The 19908-nt window shown below is 33.8% G+C and overlaps 5 protein-coding genes across 6 annotated transcripts in view; 2 read left to right on the top strand and 3 right to left on the bottom strand.

The window, feature by feature from the left end:
* Positions 1-54: 54 nt before the first annotated feature.
* LOC106623201 (protein suppressor of variegation 3-7) lies at positions 55-1800 on the bottom strand. Its single transcript, XM_014242627.3, has 3 exons — positions 1552-1800; positions 1084-1473; positions 55-1022 (listed from the first exon to the last, which is right to left on the bottom strand). Exons 1-3 carry the CDS (start codon positions 1584-1586, stop codon positions 413-415), a joined length of 1035 nt encoding a protein of 344 aa, XP_014098102.2. The 5' UTR covers positions 1587-1800; the 3' UTR covers positions 55-412.
* Positions 1801-2348: 548 nt separating this feature from the next.
* ALiX (programmed cell death 6-interacting protein-like protein AliX) lies at positions 2349-5990 on the top strand. The gene is made up of 7 exons (XM_014242631.3): positions 2349-2703; positions 3081-3199; positions 3263-3544; positions 3603-4552; positions 4638-5277; positions 5338-5532; positions 5598-5990. Exons 1-7 carry the CDS (start codon positions 2492-2494, stop codon positions 5714-5716), a joined length of 2517 nt encoding a protein of 838 aa, XP_014098106.1. The 5' UTR covers positions 2349-2491; the 3' UTR covers positions 5717-5990.
* HSPBAP1 (HSPB1 associated protein 1) lies at positions 5981-7517 on the bottom strand. Its single transcript, XM_014242632.3, has 3 exons — positions 6890-7517; positions 6470-6833; positions 5981-6400 (listed from the first exon to the last, which is right to left on the bottom strand). The coding sequence occupies exons 1-3, from the start codon at positions 7369-7371 to the stop codon at positions 6029-6031; spliced, it is 1218 nt and encodes a 405-aa protein (XP_014098107.2). The 5' UTR covers positions 7372-7517; the 3' UTR covers positions 5981-6028.
* Positions 7518-8168: 651 nt separating this feature from the next.
* LOC106623204 (uncharacterized) lies at positions 8169-19426 on the bottom strand. 2 transcript variants are annotated; one of them, XM_014242630.3, is made up of 4 exons: positions 18502-19426; positions 10109-10417; positions 9861-10050; positions 8169-9782 (listed from the first exon to the last, which is right to left on the bottom strand). In XM_014242630.3, the coding sequence occupies exons 1-4, from the start codon at positions 18537-18539 to the stop codon at positions 9408-9410; spliced, it is 912 nt and encodes a 303-aa protein (XP_014098105.1). In that variant the 5' UTR covers positions 18540-19426; the 3' UTR covers positions 8169-9407. The 2 variants fall into 2 exon arrangements, with proteins under 2 accessions (XP_014098105.1, XP_069962029.1); XM_070105928.1 differs by lacking the exon at positions 18502-19426 and adding an exon at positions 12495-12810.
* Positions 13767-19908, top strand: part of jus (julius seizure) — a 61781-nt gene continuing 55639 nt past the window's right edge. The window contains exon 1 of the transcript XR_011394950.1: positions 13767-13829. The gene's annotated coding sequence lies outside the window, so the exon portion shown is untranslated. The remainder of the gene's footprint in view (positions 13830-19908) is intronic.

Raw genomic sequence — 19908 nt, 5'->3', positions numbered from 1 at the left:
TTTACAGTTACCGGATACTTAAAACACATTTTTTATTTGAATAAAAGATTGCACTAAAACTTATAGTTTGTTTATTTACTTGGTTCTCCTCAATTAATCTAAGCAGATACAATTTCTTTCTCATATAATTTTGCTTGTTATGAATTGAACTTTTAAAAACTGTTTTTCATGCGAAAAATTACAAAGTTCAACATATATCTGTATGTACAAGTTTTATTATACGCATATCTAATTAAATTTTTTTTTGAAAATAACACATTTGTATTACACGTTTTTCATAAAGAAATATAAGCGAAGCTCTTCTCACTTAATGCTATTCACAACTTAATAGAGAAATACATACGCTATTTAGTATTTTAATAACATACGCATACAAACAGAAAGTAAAATATTCTATAGGCATCTATCATTTTCAACTTAGAGCTTCGTAATGATGCCCATTATTCTCCGTCGTATGATGTGCTGTAGTTCCATGTACCATTGTCGTTACTGGTTGATTTATAATGAATGCATTACCGACGGCCCCCGGATCGGAAGACACAACAACTGCAGTAGCAGTGGCTGCACCAGCTGCAGAGGTATTGGCTTCATTTTCGGTGAGCGCTCGTAATTCCAACTCACAGATCAATTGTGATACACGCATTTTAGTTTCGGCTATCAGCTTCGGAGATAACGCTTTAACACTGGAACTGACGCTTTCAAAAAACAAATCAACGTGATTTTTTTCTTTTTTTGGAGATGGCTGACCCGGTGCTCCCATAAGTTCTCGAAATGAATCCATGAGATCGTTCTTATCCTTTTGTATTTGCATGAGCAGTTTCATTCGTTCCTTTTTAACACCGGCCTTTTTCGGATTACCACGCAATTTCTCTTGTTTTAACGCTGTATTCGCTGGTAGTGGATCAGTTTGCCCATCAGCAGATGTAATTTCCTGTTTCAAAACTGTTTCTTCCGTATATTGATCGCCTGGTGCAGACTCCGCTTGAACAAACTGAAACGCCGTTTCGGCTTCAGGTTCCGCTCTGTAAAATATATAAAAGCATATTAGGGAGAGATAATGTTAATTACTTTTTGGCAACATACTCCTCAATAAATTCATCAGGTGTGTCAGCGCCAAGTTCGGAAGCATCTTGGGAAGATGCAAGAGACGAATTAAACTTCTTGCGTTGTTGATAGTACTTGCTACGTTCCTGCCTTATGCTTAGATTCTGTCGGGCAGCACCTTCTCCTTTGCTTACGAGAATCTCCAAGTTACGTATATGTTTTGATGTTCGTTCGTGACGTTGTAGGTGGCAGCGGTTACAATCTAAGCGACATTGACATGCTCGGCAAAATGGTTTATTGGGATCATCTTCGCAACGCGTAAGCCACGGATTAAAGATATTCAGCCATTTCTGGCAAAACTTTTGCGCGTATTTTTGTTTACTTTGATGTTCCTGTTTTATGGACTTGCTTTTCATTTTTGACTCTTTCCTGTCAAGATGTGTTAAAGACGATTGGTTAAAATCAGATTTGTTGTTACAAGAAGCTCGAAAATATGCACAAACTTACCAATCCAAATCTGAAGAATCGTCAGTAAAACTCATACCGAAATCTAAACTATTATTTATTAGTTATTATTTTAATAATTAGTTGAAGTGCTGTATTTATTAAAAGATCTGTGCGCGTCTTCTAAAATAACCCACAACAGGTTGCCATATGCTTGAAACTGAGAAATTTGCATTCTTAGTCAATATTAACAAATTATAATTTGCGGCGTTTTCCGATGAATTTTTGGTTTAAATGGTAAAATATTTGTTTGTAATTTATTAATACACACCAAATTAAAGCTTATGTTAATACGTATCTTCATTATCTTATTTCAAGAAAATCTTTCAACACTATTGCTATTGTGAATACATTTAACGAATGTCAAAAAATAAAAGTACTAGCAGAGAATGTAAACAGAGAACAGAGAATGTAGAAAATCCAGAGAACTTAGAAGAACTTCTCTATAATCTACATTAAGAGAATATATTTGACATTCTCTGCCACATTCTCTGGTAATATTAGGGAATACATTTTATATTCTCTGGTAATATACGGTCTTTGGAAATAGACTGATCAATAAAATAATTTTAATAAACTTTAGAACGTGAAATGAAGACAAAATAAAATTCGAAACCAAGAATTTAAAAATCTTCCATTCCTTCACACATAAATGATAAAGAAAAAATATTACTAAATTTCAACTTTGAGGAATAACAACCTAATGATAGTTAATTCAAAAATTTTTTGTTTCAAAGTAATGCTTACAGTCTGGCTATGCCATATGAAAATCAAAACAGTAGGAAACAGAGATGATAAACCGGATAGAAGTGAGATAAGCAAATAAAATCTGAAACATACTGGAAGAAGAATTTAAGTCGTCATCCATTAGTCAATTTGCAAACTACGAAAAAAGTTTAAAAGTTCTTTAATATATATTTGTTTCGTCTATAAAAATTGTGAAATGTCTAGAATACTTGCTGTGCCGCCCAAAAAACCGTCTGAGGTCGACATCATTAAACCGCTAAATAATCTCATTCAAAGTACCTATAGTGGAGCAAGTACCGAGGAAAAGACCAAATATTCGGAAGCTGTAAATGAATTCTCAAAACAACGCAACACAGCAATATGGAAGTTCTTCGAAAAATATGAATCGTCCCTCGAGGTAGTTTATGCGTAAGTATCTAAATAAATTAACTGTGTAAATGGAGAATACTAGTATTTGTGTACATGTATGTATGTATACTCGTATGTGTTAAATATTTCAATTGAAGTCTTAAGTACCTATGAGGGGTTTTGACCATAACAAAAATGAGTCATGATTTCTTTTATAACTCTTGATATTCGACAATTCATATATAAAAAATGGTAAGCGCATAGTGCAATGAACTAAATAGGTATATACACTTTTATAAGTTATTAAAAGTATACATATATGACGTGTTTAATAATGTTTATTGCATGATCGCTTACTTACGCGTTTCAATTTTGTAATAGTGTACACATTCCACTTTCAAACATTTTAATTGCTTCAATTGTTTGTACTTCTATAGTTATTATGATCAAATATGTTCGTTGGAAACCAAAATTCCTGTAAATGAACTTCAAATCCCTTTTAAGTGGAAGGATGCATTTGACAAGGGCTCAATTTTTGGCGGCCGCATAAGTTTGAGTAAGTGTAACTTAACAAAGTCTAACTATTGATATTTATGTTTTTATATATATAAAATCTTAGCTCATACATCACTGCTCTACGAAAAGGTATGTGTGCTGTTCAATATTGCTTCATTACAAAGCAGTGTGGCAGCCTCACAGGCTTTGGATAGCGACGAAGGTTTAAAGCTTGCATTGAAGTTGCTCCAGCAAAGTGCAGGTATATTTCAGTATCTTAAAAGTGCTACACCCGCTGCCATACCTTCTGAACCCACTCCCGATTTGAGTCAGGACACATTGATTTGTTTGCAAGCATTAATGGTGGCGCAGGCGCAAGAGGTTTTCATTTTAAAAGCCATCAAAGGTAACAAAATATTCCCACTGTTTATTTCTTTATTATATGTATAATTTTTTAATTTCAGACAACATGAAAGATCAAATTATCGCTAAGCTTTGTTGCCAGTGCGAGGAATTCTATGCCGATGTATTGCGTGCCATGCAAAAGGAGAGCGTGCGCAATATTTGGGAAAAAGAATGGATTCCTGCCATCGCAGGTAAACAGGCAGGCTTTCACGCCCTAACACATCTATATCAGAGTTTGGCATGCCGCGCTGCAAAGCGTATTGGCGAGGAAATTGCACGCTTGCGTTCGGCTATTGAGTTATTTAAAGCGGCTCAAACACGTTCCGGGAATGCTACCTATCTTGATGAGTACTTTAGTCGTGCTAGGCGAAATCTAGAGGAATCAACAAAAGACAATGAGTTCATCTACAACGAAATGATACCGGATGTAAATTCCTTGCCATCACCCGGAAAAGCGCAGCTTGCTAAGGCGTTGCCATTGACTTCACCATTGGCTGTTAACTTTAGGGATGTTTTCTCTGAATTAATTCCAGTTGAGTTACATCGTGCATTGACTGCATCCGACATGCGTAAGAATGAAATTGTGAATGGAGAAATAATGAAGCTTCGTGAGGCCACTCAGACCTTAAATGGCGTTCTAGCTAGTTTGAATTTACCAGCAGCTATTGAGACTACCGACGCCGGCAGTGGCTTACCACCCTCGCTTCGTGAAAAGGCTATCGATGTTCGCAACAAAGGCGGTATCGACAGCATAAATACTTATCTGAAGGAACTGCCTGAGTTATTGCAACGTAATCGCGAAATATTGGATGAAACAGAGCGCTTATTAGATGAAGAACGTGATTCTGACAATCAATTGCGAAACCAATTCAAGCAAAAGTGGACTCGAATTCCCTCTGACAAGCTTACGGAAATGTTCCGGACAAACGCGAAAAAATATCGTGAAGTAATCACAAATGCTGTTGAAGCAGACAAAATTGTGCGTCAAAAGTTTGAGACTAATCAAAAGGTACGAAATTTTCTGGGTTAATTTCACCATTAATTTCATTGACTTTATTTAATATATGAAATAATATCATTTATTTTCTATTTAGGGCATAGAATTGCTTTCGATGGCTCCGGAACAAATCCAGGAAGCAATGCCCGCAGCTAGAGGTAACGTCGATCAGAACTGCAGCAGTGTGCGAAAATTGAAGAGTCTTATGGAAGCTGTGGAAACTATAAAAGCTGAACGTGATTCCATAGAATTAGAGCTAAAGTCTGCTTCGTTTAATATGAAGAATGAATTTTTGTCAGCATTGCAAAAGGATGGCGCTATAGATGAGCCAGCAATTTCCCTCTCGCGTATCGGTCAAGTATTAAATCCTCTGCAATCGCAGGTAAAGGAGAGTGTAGAACGTCAGACGACACTGATTAGTGACATTCAGGAAGCTCACGAGCAATTCGCTTCAGAAACCGGTAGTTGTGGCAGTTCACGCGATAAGCTCTATCAAGAATTGGCGACCGCCTATGACAGTTTTATTGAGTTACTGGGTAATTTGAAAGAAGGCACCAAATTCTATAATGATTTGACTGAGCTGTTGGTGGTTTTCCAAAATAAAATATCAGATTTTTGTTTTGCGCGTAAAACCGAAAAGGAAGAACTTTTAAAAGACTTGACAACTGAGTCCAGTCGACCAGCAATAGGCCCAACACCAACATTGCCATCACATTACTCGTCTACGTCAGGAAATGGTATTTTGTTCAGTATATTTTCTTTTGTTTATTGGTTTAAAACTTATTTTTATTTAATAGATGTAAGTCCATCCAGTTCAACATCCTCGGTTCCGGACGCCCCAGCACATTCGGCCGGAAATGTGCCCTACCCCCATCAGATGCAAGGCATGCCGATGCCATATGGTGCCACACCGAACGTTCCATATCCAACCTATGTTCCGCCACCAATGCCGCAAGGATTTAATCCTTATGCAACGCTGCCTTATCCAGGATGTATGCATCATATCTATTTTTGTACCTACAGCAATTAAAAATATTTTTACTTTGTCTTTATATAGCGCCTTATCAATATAGCGGTTTCCCACAGGGGCCACAACCCGGACACTATGGAACTTATCCTGGGAGTTTTGCTCATCAACAGGGTGGCTATCCTAATCAAAAACCTCCAGGCTGGTAAAAAGTGTGTTGCACATTCTAAATCTCTTCCACAACAACAATGTCTTGTTATATTATACGTCTTTATTTTAATATTTCCCCAAATCAGTGGAAGGGAGCATTTTTTATTATTCTAAAGTTTTGCACTTGAATTCACTTATCGAAATTATTTAGTATTATAGTCCAAGCGTACTGCAATATTACGAAATTCATATTTACTTGTACACATATATAAATGTATATGAAAATGGAATAACCGAAGCTTCAATTAATAATAAAAATCATGTTAACTGAAATGTTCTTTTATTACACACTTTACTTTAAATATAGTTGATTACTGTCCATAGCGCTTAAAAAAGCCCTTTTTGATTTGTTCTATAACCGACGGTGCACAAACACTGTTTATCAGCGCTCTTTTAATATCACATAAAGGATTAGCATTGTTGGTTTGTGTTGCATTGAAACGTTTCGCGTTTTGTTTAAGTAAAATTTCATAATCATTTCTTTGCATTGGTGACACACATTCTATCATTCCTGCTGGTAAATCTTGAATTAGTTTTTGAGTTTCCTGTTCGTTTATATATTGATAAGGATGACGAGTTACATTAAGTCTGCGCGATTTTGGCGTCGAACAATCCGTTTTTAAGTTCTTGCATAAGTATTCTAAAATTGTAAATATTTCAGCATCACTTTCAATCTCATTCAACTGTAAAAAAGATATTTCCAAAGTTATAAACTGCTTCTTTTTATTTATTTATTTAATAAAATCATGTACCTGATTAGGGTTTAGAATATACTTTTGTTCTTCCTTCATTCCACTTTGTACGAAGCGCTCAATTAATATTTTAACAATGCACTCTTTTAATTGTTCTTCTATGTCATTCTCTAAAGGTATCCAATAATTAATGCTAAATGAGATATCTACTGCCTCTACATAATGCCACCAATGTCTGGGCACGACTAATACGTCATTCGCATTTAATATGCACCGGTAGACTGATTCATGCATTTCTGATAAACGCTGAAGCTCTTTCGTATTTGGTGCATAAAAATTTTCCTCACAATAAACACTGGATTCTTCATAAGGTATTCTTGTGCAAGAGAGAGGTGTGTTAGGAGGAAAAAGTATCCATGACTTTCTGTGTAATAAGTTGGGTTTTTAAATTAATTAGAATATTTTTCTTGGTAATCTTACCTTCCATAAACTTGTACGACTATATTACATCCGTAAGTATCATAGTGGCAAGGAGTATTCGTTTGTGTGGAGCACAACCAATAATTACACTCGTTCGTAGTATCGCTAAAACCTAACCTAGAAAAGTCAATACCTTCTTTAAGCACATTTGGTATATTGTTCATTCTTTGATAATTCAATCCAATCCAAAATTTATCTGTAAAAGTCTTTTGTTTTTCTAAAAATTGTGACAAGCTCATTTGTATAGATTCTCTGCGGCATTCCCAGTGTGGCGTATTGTTTCCTTGGTTACAAGGCATTAGCTCGAATTCCGTCAATGAATTCACTTCTTTGTCGTAATTTGTACACCATTCCTCTAGCGATTGTTCAAAACATTTCCAATTCATTTTAAAATTACGAAGCACCAACGGTTTCCGGGCGTTTAAAATCAGTGTACGTAATTTATGTGCTTCCGTATCAGGGTTAAGGCCAGTTTGCGCCATGATATTTACTGAAAAATCACTTGTGTTTAATAATAATGAAACTCTAAAATAAATAAATCAAATTGTTTTTAATATTTGTTTAACTTTAAGCTTATACAAATTGATAAAATGACTTAGGAAATGTATAAAAGTACTACGAATATGGGTAAAAAGCGGATATAATTAAATTTCTCTTATCTGTCACTTCCAGACAGGCTTACCACATAAATGATTACAGTACAACTGAAAATATCTGCAAATTCAGATTGAAAATTTGCTTATTTTTGGGAGTCGCTAATACAATACAATGTTTTATTAGTTATTATTTAAATTTTTTAAAATTGTTGTGACAGTTTAAATAGACTTTGCTGAATAGTTATTAGCAAAGAATGTAAAATCTACATTCTCTGTTATTAGTATTATATTAATTTTGTATGATTGGCAACGCCAATTTATTATTTTCTGTGTATTGCTTTATTCCGCTAAATTAAAGAAAAACGCTTAAAGATGCTTTGTTAAATGTAGCTAATCACATATTTGAAATTAGTGAATATTGGTTTAGTAATTGTTTAATATAAGTATATTGATAGAAATGTGCCAATTATATAAGAAACACTTGTAATATATATTTCTTAAAGAATCCAAAAAGTATTTTTTCATAAATTTATTCAAAACGGTATACCGACAAATGACAGTCAGATCCGGTTCACGACTTCCAGCAATATCCATAAGTTCAAGCATAAAATTACAACCAGTTGAGGAAACTGCAGGGATATTAACAAGGTTTGTATTGTGTGTGCATATTTAAACAAAAAATGTTTGATTTATATTTATTGGTTATATTTAAGTATAGATACCATGTACATTGAAATAATATACTTAAAAATATCAGTGCGTAGAATTGACATCGTATAGACTTATCTAGTTGCGTAATACCTGTTTCAACCATATGTTTTATAATTAAATGTATAAAAATATTTTCTTGAGCTTATGAGTTAAATATTCAAATATACTTTAGTTGTCTTAAAAGTCTTATGTTGGTGCATTAACCCAATGCCTGGTTAAGCATTAATTGAAAATGAATAGGACCTTGGGGAAGTTACCGTTAATATGTTATATAATATGTATGGTATGTATGATAGGTAACCTGTTCCCTTCGTAGGACTCACTACCTCCTTATATAACTTACATAAGTATGAAATTATGTAGTTTGTATGTGATGAATGATCTTGTCTGTGAAAAATGTAGTTTTTTTAATACTTATTTTTATATAATTTGTTGTGTGTACAATTGTATTATTCATACTTTTATGACTTTTTTGAGCATTTGCTCCCAAAACGTATACAAATGCAGAAAGTAATGTATGTTCACATCATCTTATATGCATTTAATTAGCGTATAAATTTTTATATTGTATGCATTCCTAATAGTTATGATACTTGTAGAGTATACCATAGTTTAAAAAATAGCAACAAATTCCGGAAACAAAAAATATAAATTGTTGAATATTCTATGAATTGTTTTCCAGAATTAAATTGTTATTTTAGTTTCATGATTTTTTTGCAAATGTGTATGCATACTGCATCTGCTTAAAAAAATTTGGGTTTTTAAATTAAATTTTGTTTTTAGTTAAAAGTTTATTATACCATGAATCTAGTTAGAACATAAGTGTAATTACCAGTTCTTTAAGAAGACGTCCAGTGCCGGTAATTAGTCAGTCTCTTTTAATATTTAGGAAAATAAGTCTGGAAAATAGGCTTTCCATGTAATACATTTAAAGGTGCAGAGTGATTTTCCATTGTGTTTGGAAAAGAAATACCGCCACCGAATTCCTACTCTAATACAGTACAATAAATTTGTTTTGAAGTTTTGAGTGCATTACTTAATTTTTAACGTTTTCTTCTTGCTACCTTATTCGTTGTTTATAGCGCTTCAAATATACATACATATGTATGTATGCGATTTGATCAGGATGTTGTAAATAGTTGAACCGTTATTCTTCAAATACTGCATCATGGTTCAAACTCAAAATAAAAATAACATACATTTTATTGTCTTTATAACACCATATTCTTATAATAAATGTCTCTATTTTTATTTTCTTTTATAACATAGAAGCCTTTCGGCTTTCCGTTACCCGAAAAGTATCGATTAAAGCTATTTTTCTTAACTGCGGCAGTGGGCGCATAATAAGAGGGCGATTTATGCTTAAGAGACTTTTTGTAATTCGATTTGTATGACTTTTCGATGCTGTCATTTTCCCAAGGTTTTTGAAAATGTGAAAATCTCTTGAAATTTATAACATATTTTTTGCCGTTGACATCAGTGAGTGGTAGTGGCTGTTTATTTCCGAGAATCTTCTGCAACACTGGCAGGTTCCAGTGGTAGATACGTCCCGGTTTGCCATTAGAGTTAAACGGAAAGGTCGACACCTGAATCGTGAATAAAATACATAATATTTATGTCTATTTAGTTATATGTATTCAATAAGATTTTAATCTAGTACTTACATTCGTTTTCTGTGAGTTGTCAATTATGCTATTGGCTTCACCTTTTGGATTTGTGTAATAAACAAAATTCGGTGGCAGTTTTATAATGAACATATGTGAATCATCTGGAGACGAGTGACGTCTTGATTCCACAGCTAGACGTTTTCTATGGTGACTATTTGGGGCTTTCACTTTGGTAAAACCCAGTTTTCTGAAAAATAATATTTGATTACCTACAAAATTATATTAATAATATAGTTTTAACTCACCTTAGCATTTTCTTATTTAATGTATGAGAGTTTTTGGGCAACATTTTAGAAGTATCCGAGTCATGTGATATAACAGTATCGGTGTTAAAGCGTCGCTCCATCGATTGTTGTCCATAAAGACGAGATAGCACATTATTTTTCGTCTCCTTAGAATTGCTTTTTAATTGCAATTTACTTTTGTCTTTAGTAAACCAATTTTGGAGTACATATGCCGGTGGTTGAGTCGATTTTGTGATTTCATCTCTCCTACTGCTGTTCACACCAGTTTCACATTGTGCGAAATTGTTGAAAAATGCTAAACAGCATAAGCTGAAAGAGTTAATTTTTAACACAATTTTATTTTATATTTGTATGAATTCAGAAAAATAAGTATTTCCTGGACGCAGAAGCGGGAACTTGTATTTAAGCTTTTTAAAATTGTAGTCAATATTTTCTCACTGTGCCTAGATGGAACATAGAGAATCTTCTAATAGGGGAAAAACGGAAAACACACGAAAACATTATAGAAAATTTGTATAGAAATATAATATAAGATATATAATCTATTTCTTCTGTTTACACATTGTATTTCTATAGTCGTTAAATGATGTGGAGAAGTGGTGCAGGGGTAGATTCAAAGAATTTAAATTCAGAAATACCCTTTCATACCCTTACAATCTATTAAGGGATTATATTTATCCGTGAATTTGAAAAATTTAATTTTTTTCGTATACATCGAATGTACATATATGTATTTTAAAATATTCTTCGAAAATTTGTAGTTGATCCGACTTATAGTTTGGGACGTATGAGGTATTCGTGAATATTTTTAAACTTAGTGTAATCGGCTCACAAAACTTTATATGCGCTTTTCTTGAAACACAGTTTTCAGAGTCGGTGAGAAAAATTCCTCCGAAACGGCTAAACCCATCGAGTATAATAGTTTTGTCCACCTAAAATCGAGTTAGATAAAGGGTTATATTTATATAAATTATCAGGATGATGAGACGAGTTGAGTTTCGAATGACTCTCCGTTTAACCGTTTGTCCGTCCGTGCGTTTGTGTAAGCGATAAGTTAAGTAAAAAGTAAGATATCTTGATGAAACTCGGTACACATACAATAATAATAATACATAATCGGACCACTGCTACTATGGTTAAATAGGTTAAATCAGATCATAATCATACCAAGTCCCCATATAACGGTTTTGTTAAAAACTACTCAAAGTGTGATAAAATATTAACTAAATTCGTCAGAGACATTTAATTTTACATCTATGATGGCACAGGAGGGCTTTGTAGGGGCCGGTGTCAAAATTGAACGAAGAGCGTGGCAGCGCCTACTATAACATCCAGTATTCTTATGTTAGGGTATGAAATGCAGGAAATCGGATTACAACTACGCCTACATCCCTTATAACATAATTTACAATTTTATTTGATTTTTTCACATTCTAGTTTGCACCAATTAATATAACGGGATAAAACTTTGAACATGAAATGAAACCCAGGTAGCATTTTGTTGTATGTGGCAAATTTATAGCATGTGGTATTGGCAAAAATACTCCCAACTCTTACATAATACATATAATTTTTTTTCGTTTTTTTAACATGTCTTATGGCGAATGTGTCGTTAAGTGTGTAAAGTATATATATAAAAAATTGCTTGAAAATATGTTCTCAAGAGCACTTGAGCAATGTCTACATTAACGCAATCAAGCCGTCCCTTTCTCTGCCCCAATATACAACATATAATGATTTCAGCCTTTCCATCTCACTTCAAACCGTTCAGGCTGGTCAAAATGTAGTACTTTAATGAAATTTAATGGACAAGTTTTCATAAAAATTGTGTGGTTTAGCGCTAAATTAGAATGAAATTGGTCTAGACTTCATATCCTAAATATACCGACTTGCGATCCTCTGGTTGACGTTTTCCACATCAACTTAATATACCATATATTAAATTTAGTCTCTTCGGTTGATCTTATTGATCTTCAATATAAGTCAAGAAGTTACCAAATTTGATTGTAACTTGTTCACGATACAGTTTTGCCAGCACCTGAAGACATTTGATTCTTGCAAGTTGCAAGATTTAAAATGTTCGGTTACACACGTACTTAGCCCTTTTTTACTTGTTGATAAATATTTATATATTTTAAGCCACTCTAAAGTGCAAATTTTTTCACAAAAAACTACTTTTTTTAGAAAACCTTGTTTCGGAGATCCTCCTGGAGTTCGGTTATGGGATCAAGGAAATCCAAAATGATTCACCGATTTTTAAAGAACATTAAATTCTGTAAACGTAAATTATTTTTAATTAATTATTAAATAAAATGCCTACACCTATAGTCCATCTAAAATCGGTTATATGCGACTGTTGTCGACATACAAGAATACTTCTATTTACCAGTAGCTCATATACCGCCCAAAGAATTTCTTGTACAGCATCGATGTTTTTTCGGCAATTTTGATTTAGAACTGAGTTCTACTCGAAATCGTAAAAGATTACAGCAATGTATCATGTTTTGCTTTTGTAAACTTTTAGATCAGTTTTTGGACCATCTCTTGTTTGATTTTCTTTAAATAACATGTACGAACTGCAATTGTAATACTAAATCTAGTTAATCGATTTGATGAACTGTAAATGGCATGGTTCCAGTTGGGTGCCTTTGTAAATGCCGCCACACTCGCGCACACACACCGACATATACATATAACCGCAAAGCAAGCAATTGGCAATATATTCCTATTTAACAAATTATCAACGACCGCTGGCGCAGATCCAATATCAAGAATTCGTAGATGCAATAATAATGAAATACCTCTCGACGTGCTTAACATACTTACACATATTTACGTGCATATCTATGTATGAGTAGAAGTCGCTGTAGTTCCAGAAATGCATGCGATAAAAAGTGAGAACTTCAAATGAGTTAAGCAAAATAAGAAAATGATTGTGGAACAAAAGAAAAACAAGTTCACTAGGAAAGACACGGAGCACCCATCTAGATACATATATATATATATCCACGTACATCGATATATAAAATTTACATAGTTACATACAAATATGTGCAAGTTCTTACATTAGATTAGTCACAAGTGCATAGTTCTGGAGTCGATGCTTTGTTGCACTTAATTTTGAAGTAGTTATTATCTTTTCTCTATATTGGGCAAATATCTCTCTGGTTCACAGTGGAACTCGATTGTTTAAAATTTGGACAGTGGCGAATCGAACAAGCAACTGTCATAAATGTAAAAATTGGTATAGTCTATGGGACAAAAGCCTCAATATATCCGATATGTTACACTCATAAAGTGTTGTTGTTGCTTAAATTTACATATATAATTTTTTGACAAGCGAATAAATCCCAAAAATTGAGAGCAAAACAATAATAAATGGAAGACATCTTCAATAAATGATAGCTTGATTTTTTTTGCTTGGTTTTCTGTTACTTAAAATTCACGTATAAACCGATCGCCCTAATGTATATTTTTGCTCACATGTAAGTACATATGTCTGCATGTGGGAAGACTTTTTGCCTCGATGCAAAATTTATAAATGCACACATATATTTTGTGAACTCACACATACATATGTATGTCGGTGCATATGCATATATGTAGATGTGTAGTTCTGTATAGAAGGCACCGCACCACCACTGTATCTGTGAGTAGTAATAAATTGTGTGTGCTTTAAAAGAATAAACAAAATTTTTGCATTGTTAAGTCAACAACACAGGTATGGGCACAAATATTCACTGGCATACACTTTTCATACGCCTCTGTTATGTACGAGTATTTACCTAGAATATGAAAGAGAATATCAGCATAATTTTATATTTTGACAAGCCACCATATTTTGTAATTTATGTTGCGATTTGGACTTGAACCACAGCTGAGTTGCACGAAACGCTGATGAGCAAACAAAAAAATAAAATACATACAAATAGCTGCAGATAAATACAAGCATATACATATGTACATATGAATACGAGTATATTGGGCGATTGCCATTGTTAAGGAGTGGAAAAAGCTAGTGCCTTGTAAAAGGGGTTCCTTTGTTGTATTTTTATATTTTGATTCGAAAAATATCAGAATTGATGGTACTCTTGGAAATTCAGATGGGAAGAGGATATAAAGACCGCTTATTGGAATTAGTTTTTTCACATATATCAAGATAACCAAATTCTGCAAGAGGTTTTCAAAAGTGGATGTGAAGTGACAAGAGATCACTTATTTCACCGCTGAGTTCGATTCATGAGAGTGTTAGCATTATGCATTTTCTGAAAGCGTTCTTGTGAGGTTTATATTTGCTAGATAACGCTGAGATAAAGTCGCTTCGAAAAATAGTATTTACGGTTAGTCTACACTCAAATTTGAAATATATATGTATTTTGGTTCCGCTAGATGACACTGGAACCAATTTATTTTCATAATTAAACTGTAACCATTAGTAACTTATGAATGGCAAGGGTTAAGAAATAATTTTATGAGATTTTTTTTAGTAGACAATTCAATTTCCTACAAAAATATGAGACGAGATATTTTTTTCAAAACGTTGGTACTGAGATACGAGTGATACTTTTTTTCCCAATAATAATGATAGATAGGAAGCTGAGGAGCTCCCCAATAATATTATGAGTTCATATTTGGAGGGAATTGTTTTGCGTTCTCTACAGACAATAAAATGTAAAGAAAAATAATTGGATTTTTTGAACCATCCTGATATATAAGTATACATAATCTCCAACGGAGTACTTCATTGAATATTAATAAGAGCTTAACAATGGACAAAATGATATAAATAAAATATATAATGAATACAAAAGGATAACATCGATGTATCGACATGAATAGATAATTGTTGCTGGCGACTTCCACACCGGGAGCATCCAAAGGACTAGACATTCATACATATGTACATACATGCATACTAATATTTATATATTTGTATGCTTATGCATTAATGTATTCATATTATATACTTGCTGTGTGGCATTTGCCAAGAAATTTCGGTTCTACATAAGGAGACAAAGGCATTTATGATGAGCTCACACACATGCACGTACACCTGGGTGCATGACGTTGTATTTCAAAATTTTCGCAGTTCATAAAACCAAAGAAAGAAGTGGGTGTGGTTGAACGCAAGGAATTTTTGTAAAATAAAAGAGCACCACTTAAATTCAATGATAATATTTCAATTCTGAAAAGTTTGAGCTCTACTCCCCTCTGTTAATGGATGGCGTGTGCTTTGATTATTTGCATCACGTGACTCTTTCACTGGGTGGTTTGTGGTCAAAATGCAACAAGAAGTTTGCCTTTTGTAATTCAATAACTCAGACAGTTTGAAATATTTCACATTATGACTAATAGTTTCTAAAGACCGCCTCCAGACAGTAATACCACTTGCTCTTTTCACATACCTACCTATGCAAGTGTAAGGAACACTTATGGTGCATTCCTTTGTGATGAGTTAGAGGCTGTAAACCTGATTTGAAATTAGCGATGCGCTGTTATCGCATTAAGGGATTTCAACATCAAAGTAAAATTGTATGAATAAAACTGGTGATCAACTCTGAAAGATAACATAAGTGAGGTTCAAAACTAAAGAAATTCTGATATTGTGTATTTATTAGCATTACTTGCTTGAGACTAATGGTATTATAGTAGCTTTTTCCACCATATTTCGAGCCATAAATAAAATAGCCTTTATATAAAAAATAGTATATGAAAACTGACATAAGAACTTGGTTTTCAAGTAATATAAAAATTTGGAACTCGAAAAAGCAGTATGAAATCTGTTTTTTAAAATTCACAAACTTATATTAACGTTTGTTAATTATTTTAAATTCTAACTTTTCTAGGATTCTCATACTTCTTGAATAAAAATTTTAACAGATACATTTTGAACTTAAGTGAGTTCTGCTTAAGTCTTGCCAACGAAAAGTCCCCAATAACTCTGAGACAATACCGCATATGTATATGTAATCCCCAGCTAGAGCCAGATAGACTTTGGATAAAAAATATACTTATACATATACAAAGTTCTAAAGATTCTTAAAAGTACAATAACATTATTATTTCGAACTCGAAAAACGTTTCTGAAGTATATTTTCTTAAATATCAAACAAATAGATCTGAAAAAAGTATGTATGTAGTATAAAAAAACTTCGTACAGGGTCTCTAAATCTTTGGATAATATATATTGAAGACGTATTCAGCTTATGTTGATAAAAAAACTGTTAAGTGTGCTCAATGGAGTGTTTATGAAAAGATGAGAGACTTTCATATATAAATGTTTTAATTATTAAAAAGAAGATCAAGTTTTTATCACTCATTTCTTACTAGCTGATCGGGCAATTCAAACCAATTGGTTCTTTTTATGTATCTTTGAATATTAAGATTTTTTAAGTAAATCTTCGCGATATCTTCAAATTCAAAGTCGGTCCTATTGTTCCTGAGTTATTAAATGTGTAACTAACCTCACTTTGTTTTATTTTTATAGTTGTTGTATAAATTGAGTTATAATATAAACAAATTGTAGCAAATATAACATATATGTACATGTCAAGTAAAATCTTGGGTGTATGCATAATTCGTGCGGTTTTCTAAGAGAGGGCTCTACTAGTATTATTTCGCGTCGTATTCATCTGTGGCTATATTCATTTCAAAGGTACTACCATTTCGCGTCGTTTTCAGTAGATATAAATTGTTTGAGCGGGAACAACAATTTGTTTCATTCATTTGAAAATGTCGAAATTTGTACCAGATAAAGTGTTTTTGCGGGAAGTTCTTCTTCATTATTTTAACATGAAGAAAAGTGCTGCCGAAAGCCATCGTATTTTACTGGACGTTTATGGTGACCATGCTTTAGCCGAACGAACGTGCCAAAAGTGGTTTGCACGGTTTAAAAGTGGCAATTTCGACTTAGACCCGTCGTCGACCCGGACAGCCAAACAAACTTCAAGACTAAGAATTGGAGACATTGCTCGGCGCAGATGCATGCCAGACGCAAGAAGAACTTGCAAAAGTATTAGGAGTTGATCAAGCAACCGTTTCCAGACGATTAAAATCATTAGGATTCATCCAGAAGCTTGGAAATTGGGTGCCTTATGAATTAAAGCCAAGAGATGTCGAACGTCGATTCTGCATGTCGGAAATGTTGCTTCAACGCCACCAAAAGAAGTCGTTTTTGCATCGGATTGTCACTGGCGATGAAAACTGGATTCATTATGATAACCCAAACCGCAAGAAATCGTATGTGAAGTCCGGCCAACCATCAACATCCCCGGCAAAGCCGAATATCCATGCTGCTAAGGTTATGCTATGTGGTGGGACCACAAGGGTGTGCTCTATTATGAGCTATTGAAATCGGGTCAGACGATCAATGGGGACCTCTACCGAAAACAATTGCTTCGTTTGAAAAAGGTCATCGCGGAAAAACGACCAGAATATGCGACCAGACACGAATCAATAATTTTTCATCATGACAACTCTCGGCCACATGTTGCAAGGCCAGTTAAAAACTATTTGGAAAACTGTGGGTGGGAAGTTCTACCTCACCCGCCTTATAGCCCAGACATAGCACCTTCCGATTACCACTTGTTCAGATCAATGCAGAATGCCCTCACCGGAGTACGCTTCTCTTCAGAACAGGGTATCAGAAATTGGATTGATTCTTTCTTGACCTCCAAGCCGGAGAAGTTCTTTTGGGATGGGATCCACAAACTGCCAGAAAGATGGGCAAACATCTTAGCTTCCGATGGGCAATACTTTGAACATTAAATGTATAACAATTTTTTCACAATAAAGTCTTAATTTTCGTAAAAAAACCGCACGAATTAATGCATACACCAATCCTTAATAAGCTCACTGAGCGTCTTTATTATTTAAACACACTTAGTAAATTGTTAGAGGTTGTATTTTTGATATATTCTTCGAAAATTTGAAAATGGTCTCTCAAATAGTTTCGGAGATATGTGTGTACTAGTAGGAGTTATTTAACTTAGTGTAATCGACTCTCAAAATTTTAAACGCGTTTTGCTCGAAACGCTGTATTACCGAATGACTTGAAATTTTCACACGATCTGCTTAGATATATTTGTCAGGTAATGATAGAAGGAATAAGAATTTTAATAAAAATTTTGATTTTTTTGATTAAAAAAACAGTTTTTCTGACTTGCAAGTTTGTATAACCTCTCAAATAACGTAAATAAACTAAAAGGTTTCAATATTTGAAAATATTATTAGCAATATTTATTATAACAGAAATAAGATACTTTTACAGTTTTTTCTATTTTAATTCAATTTACAACAAGTGTCAATTTTTTGGTTTTTGTTAGCCTTTGAAATGAACTTAAGTTACGTTAAGGTAATTTAATACCAGCTCACGGGTCTTTTATTATGCATACCTTGCAACAAATACGTTAACTTGCAACATTTTCATCATCTAAGTTGAACGAACTCTTTTACAAATAACATATGTACGTAAGTATGTGTGAGTTCCAGTCAATTCTACTCCCCACAAGACTTGGCACATGCAATGAAGTTATCAGACAGCAAATTTGTCTATTGTGGTCAAATGAATTTATTTGTTATTGCTGCCGCACAAGCGCACGAACACAAGCACACCGACAAAAATAACCGAAGAACTTTACAATTGGCGTTGCGCGATTTTTTTCAATAAAATTGTTTGATATAATTTTTCAATTAAGGAAAAATTTATACAATAATATTTTTTTTTTGATTTTAGATTATTTAAAAATTTAATATTTAAAAAATTTTTATTATACATATATTCTAATTAACAGCCTTAATCCGTTACACTAATTGTTCTAATTTATATTTTCGTAATTTTTTTTCTGCCTGAAGACAGTTATGTTCTTAAGCCAGCAGTACCGAGTTCATATTTGAATTGCGGCACAGTCAATTGTTTTCCAAAGCACAGCACAAAACGCACGCGAAAAGTCGCCTCTGAGTGGTCAAATGGCAACGAAATGAACGTGATCGACTACACCGGCAGCAGCTTGAAGCTTCTTGTAATAAAAGAACGCCAATGAATTTATTTAAATGCAACTACTCGGCAAATATGACTGTGTGTGTGTGTAAGTATTGTTCTGTTATATATGACATTAAATGAAACACTACTGACTCTGCCAAAAAGTTTGCAGACTGCGCAAACGCCACAAAAAACCACTCGCACACGATAAAATCTCGGCATAGACTGAATTGATGGCGGCGAGTCGTCACTGGATTTTAGCAGTAACCCATTGCAGCATTTATACGCTGCTCCGTCATTCTTGGCCATCTTGTTATCATGCGGCTTAAAGGTTGAGGAATACTATGTGCAAGGAATAGTGGATAATAAAAAAGAATAAGTTGGCAATTGATGTGCTGCACGAGTGTTTCGGTGTGGCGCACTGTTGTGCGGTGTGTGGCGTAAGGTGTCGTGTTGTGGTGTGTGCTGTGGTTTGGTGCAGCGCATTCAAGCTTAAACCTTTAGCAACGTCTTAAAATACATATCGACTGGCATGTGCAGCAAGTATTTATATAACCTCTAGGAAAAGCTGGGTAGTAGGGAGACAAAAAAACTAAAACTACCAATAAACTACATGATGACAAGTGGTTTGTAGGAAATTTAAGTGACATTGAATTCATTTTTATACTCTGAACAAGGTATATTAAGTTTGCTATGAACTCTATAAAAAATATATATAAATGATCAGCGTGGCGAGCTGAGTCGATTTAGCCATGCCCGTCTGTAAATGTATGATTTTTTGAGATATTGATCTGAAATTTTGCACACATTCCTATCTGCC

Source organism: Bactrocera oleae, chromosome 2, assembly GCF_042242935.1.
Source record: "Bactrocera oleae isolate idBacOlea1 chromosome 2, idBacOlea1, whole genome shotgun sequence".
NCBI classification, from domain to species: domain Eukaryota; kingdom Metazoa; phylum Arthropoda; class Insecta; order Diptera; family Tephritidae; genus Bactrocera; species Bactrocera oleae.
Note: the sequence above shows the minus strand (reverse complement) of the source record. Positions and strands in the feature narration are given on the sequence as shown.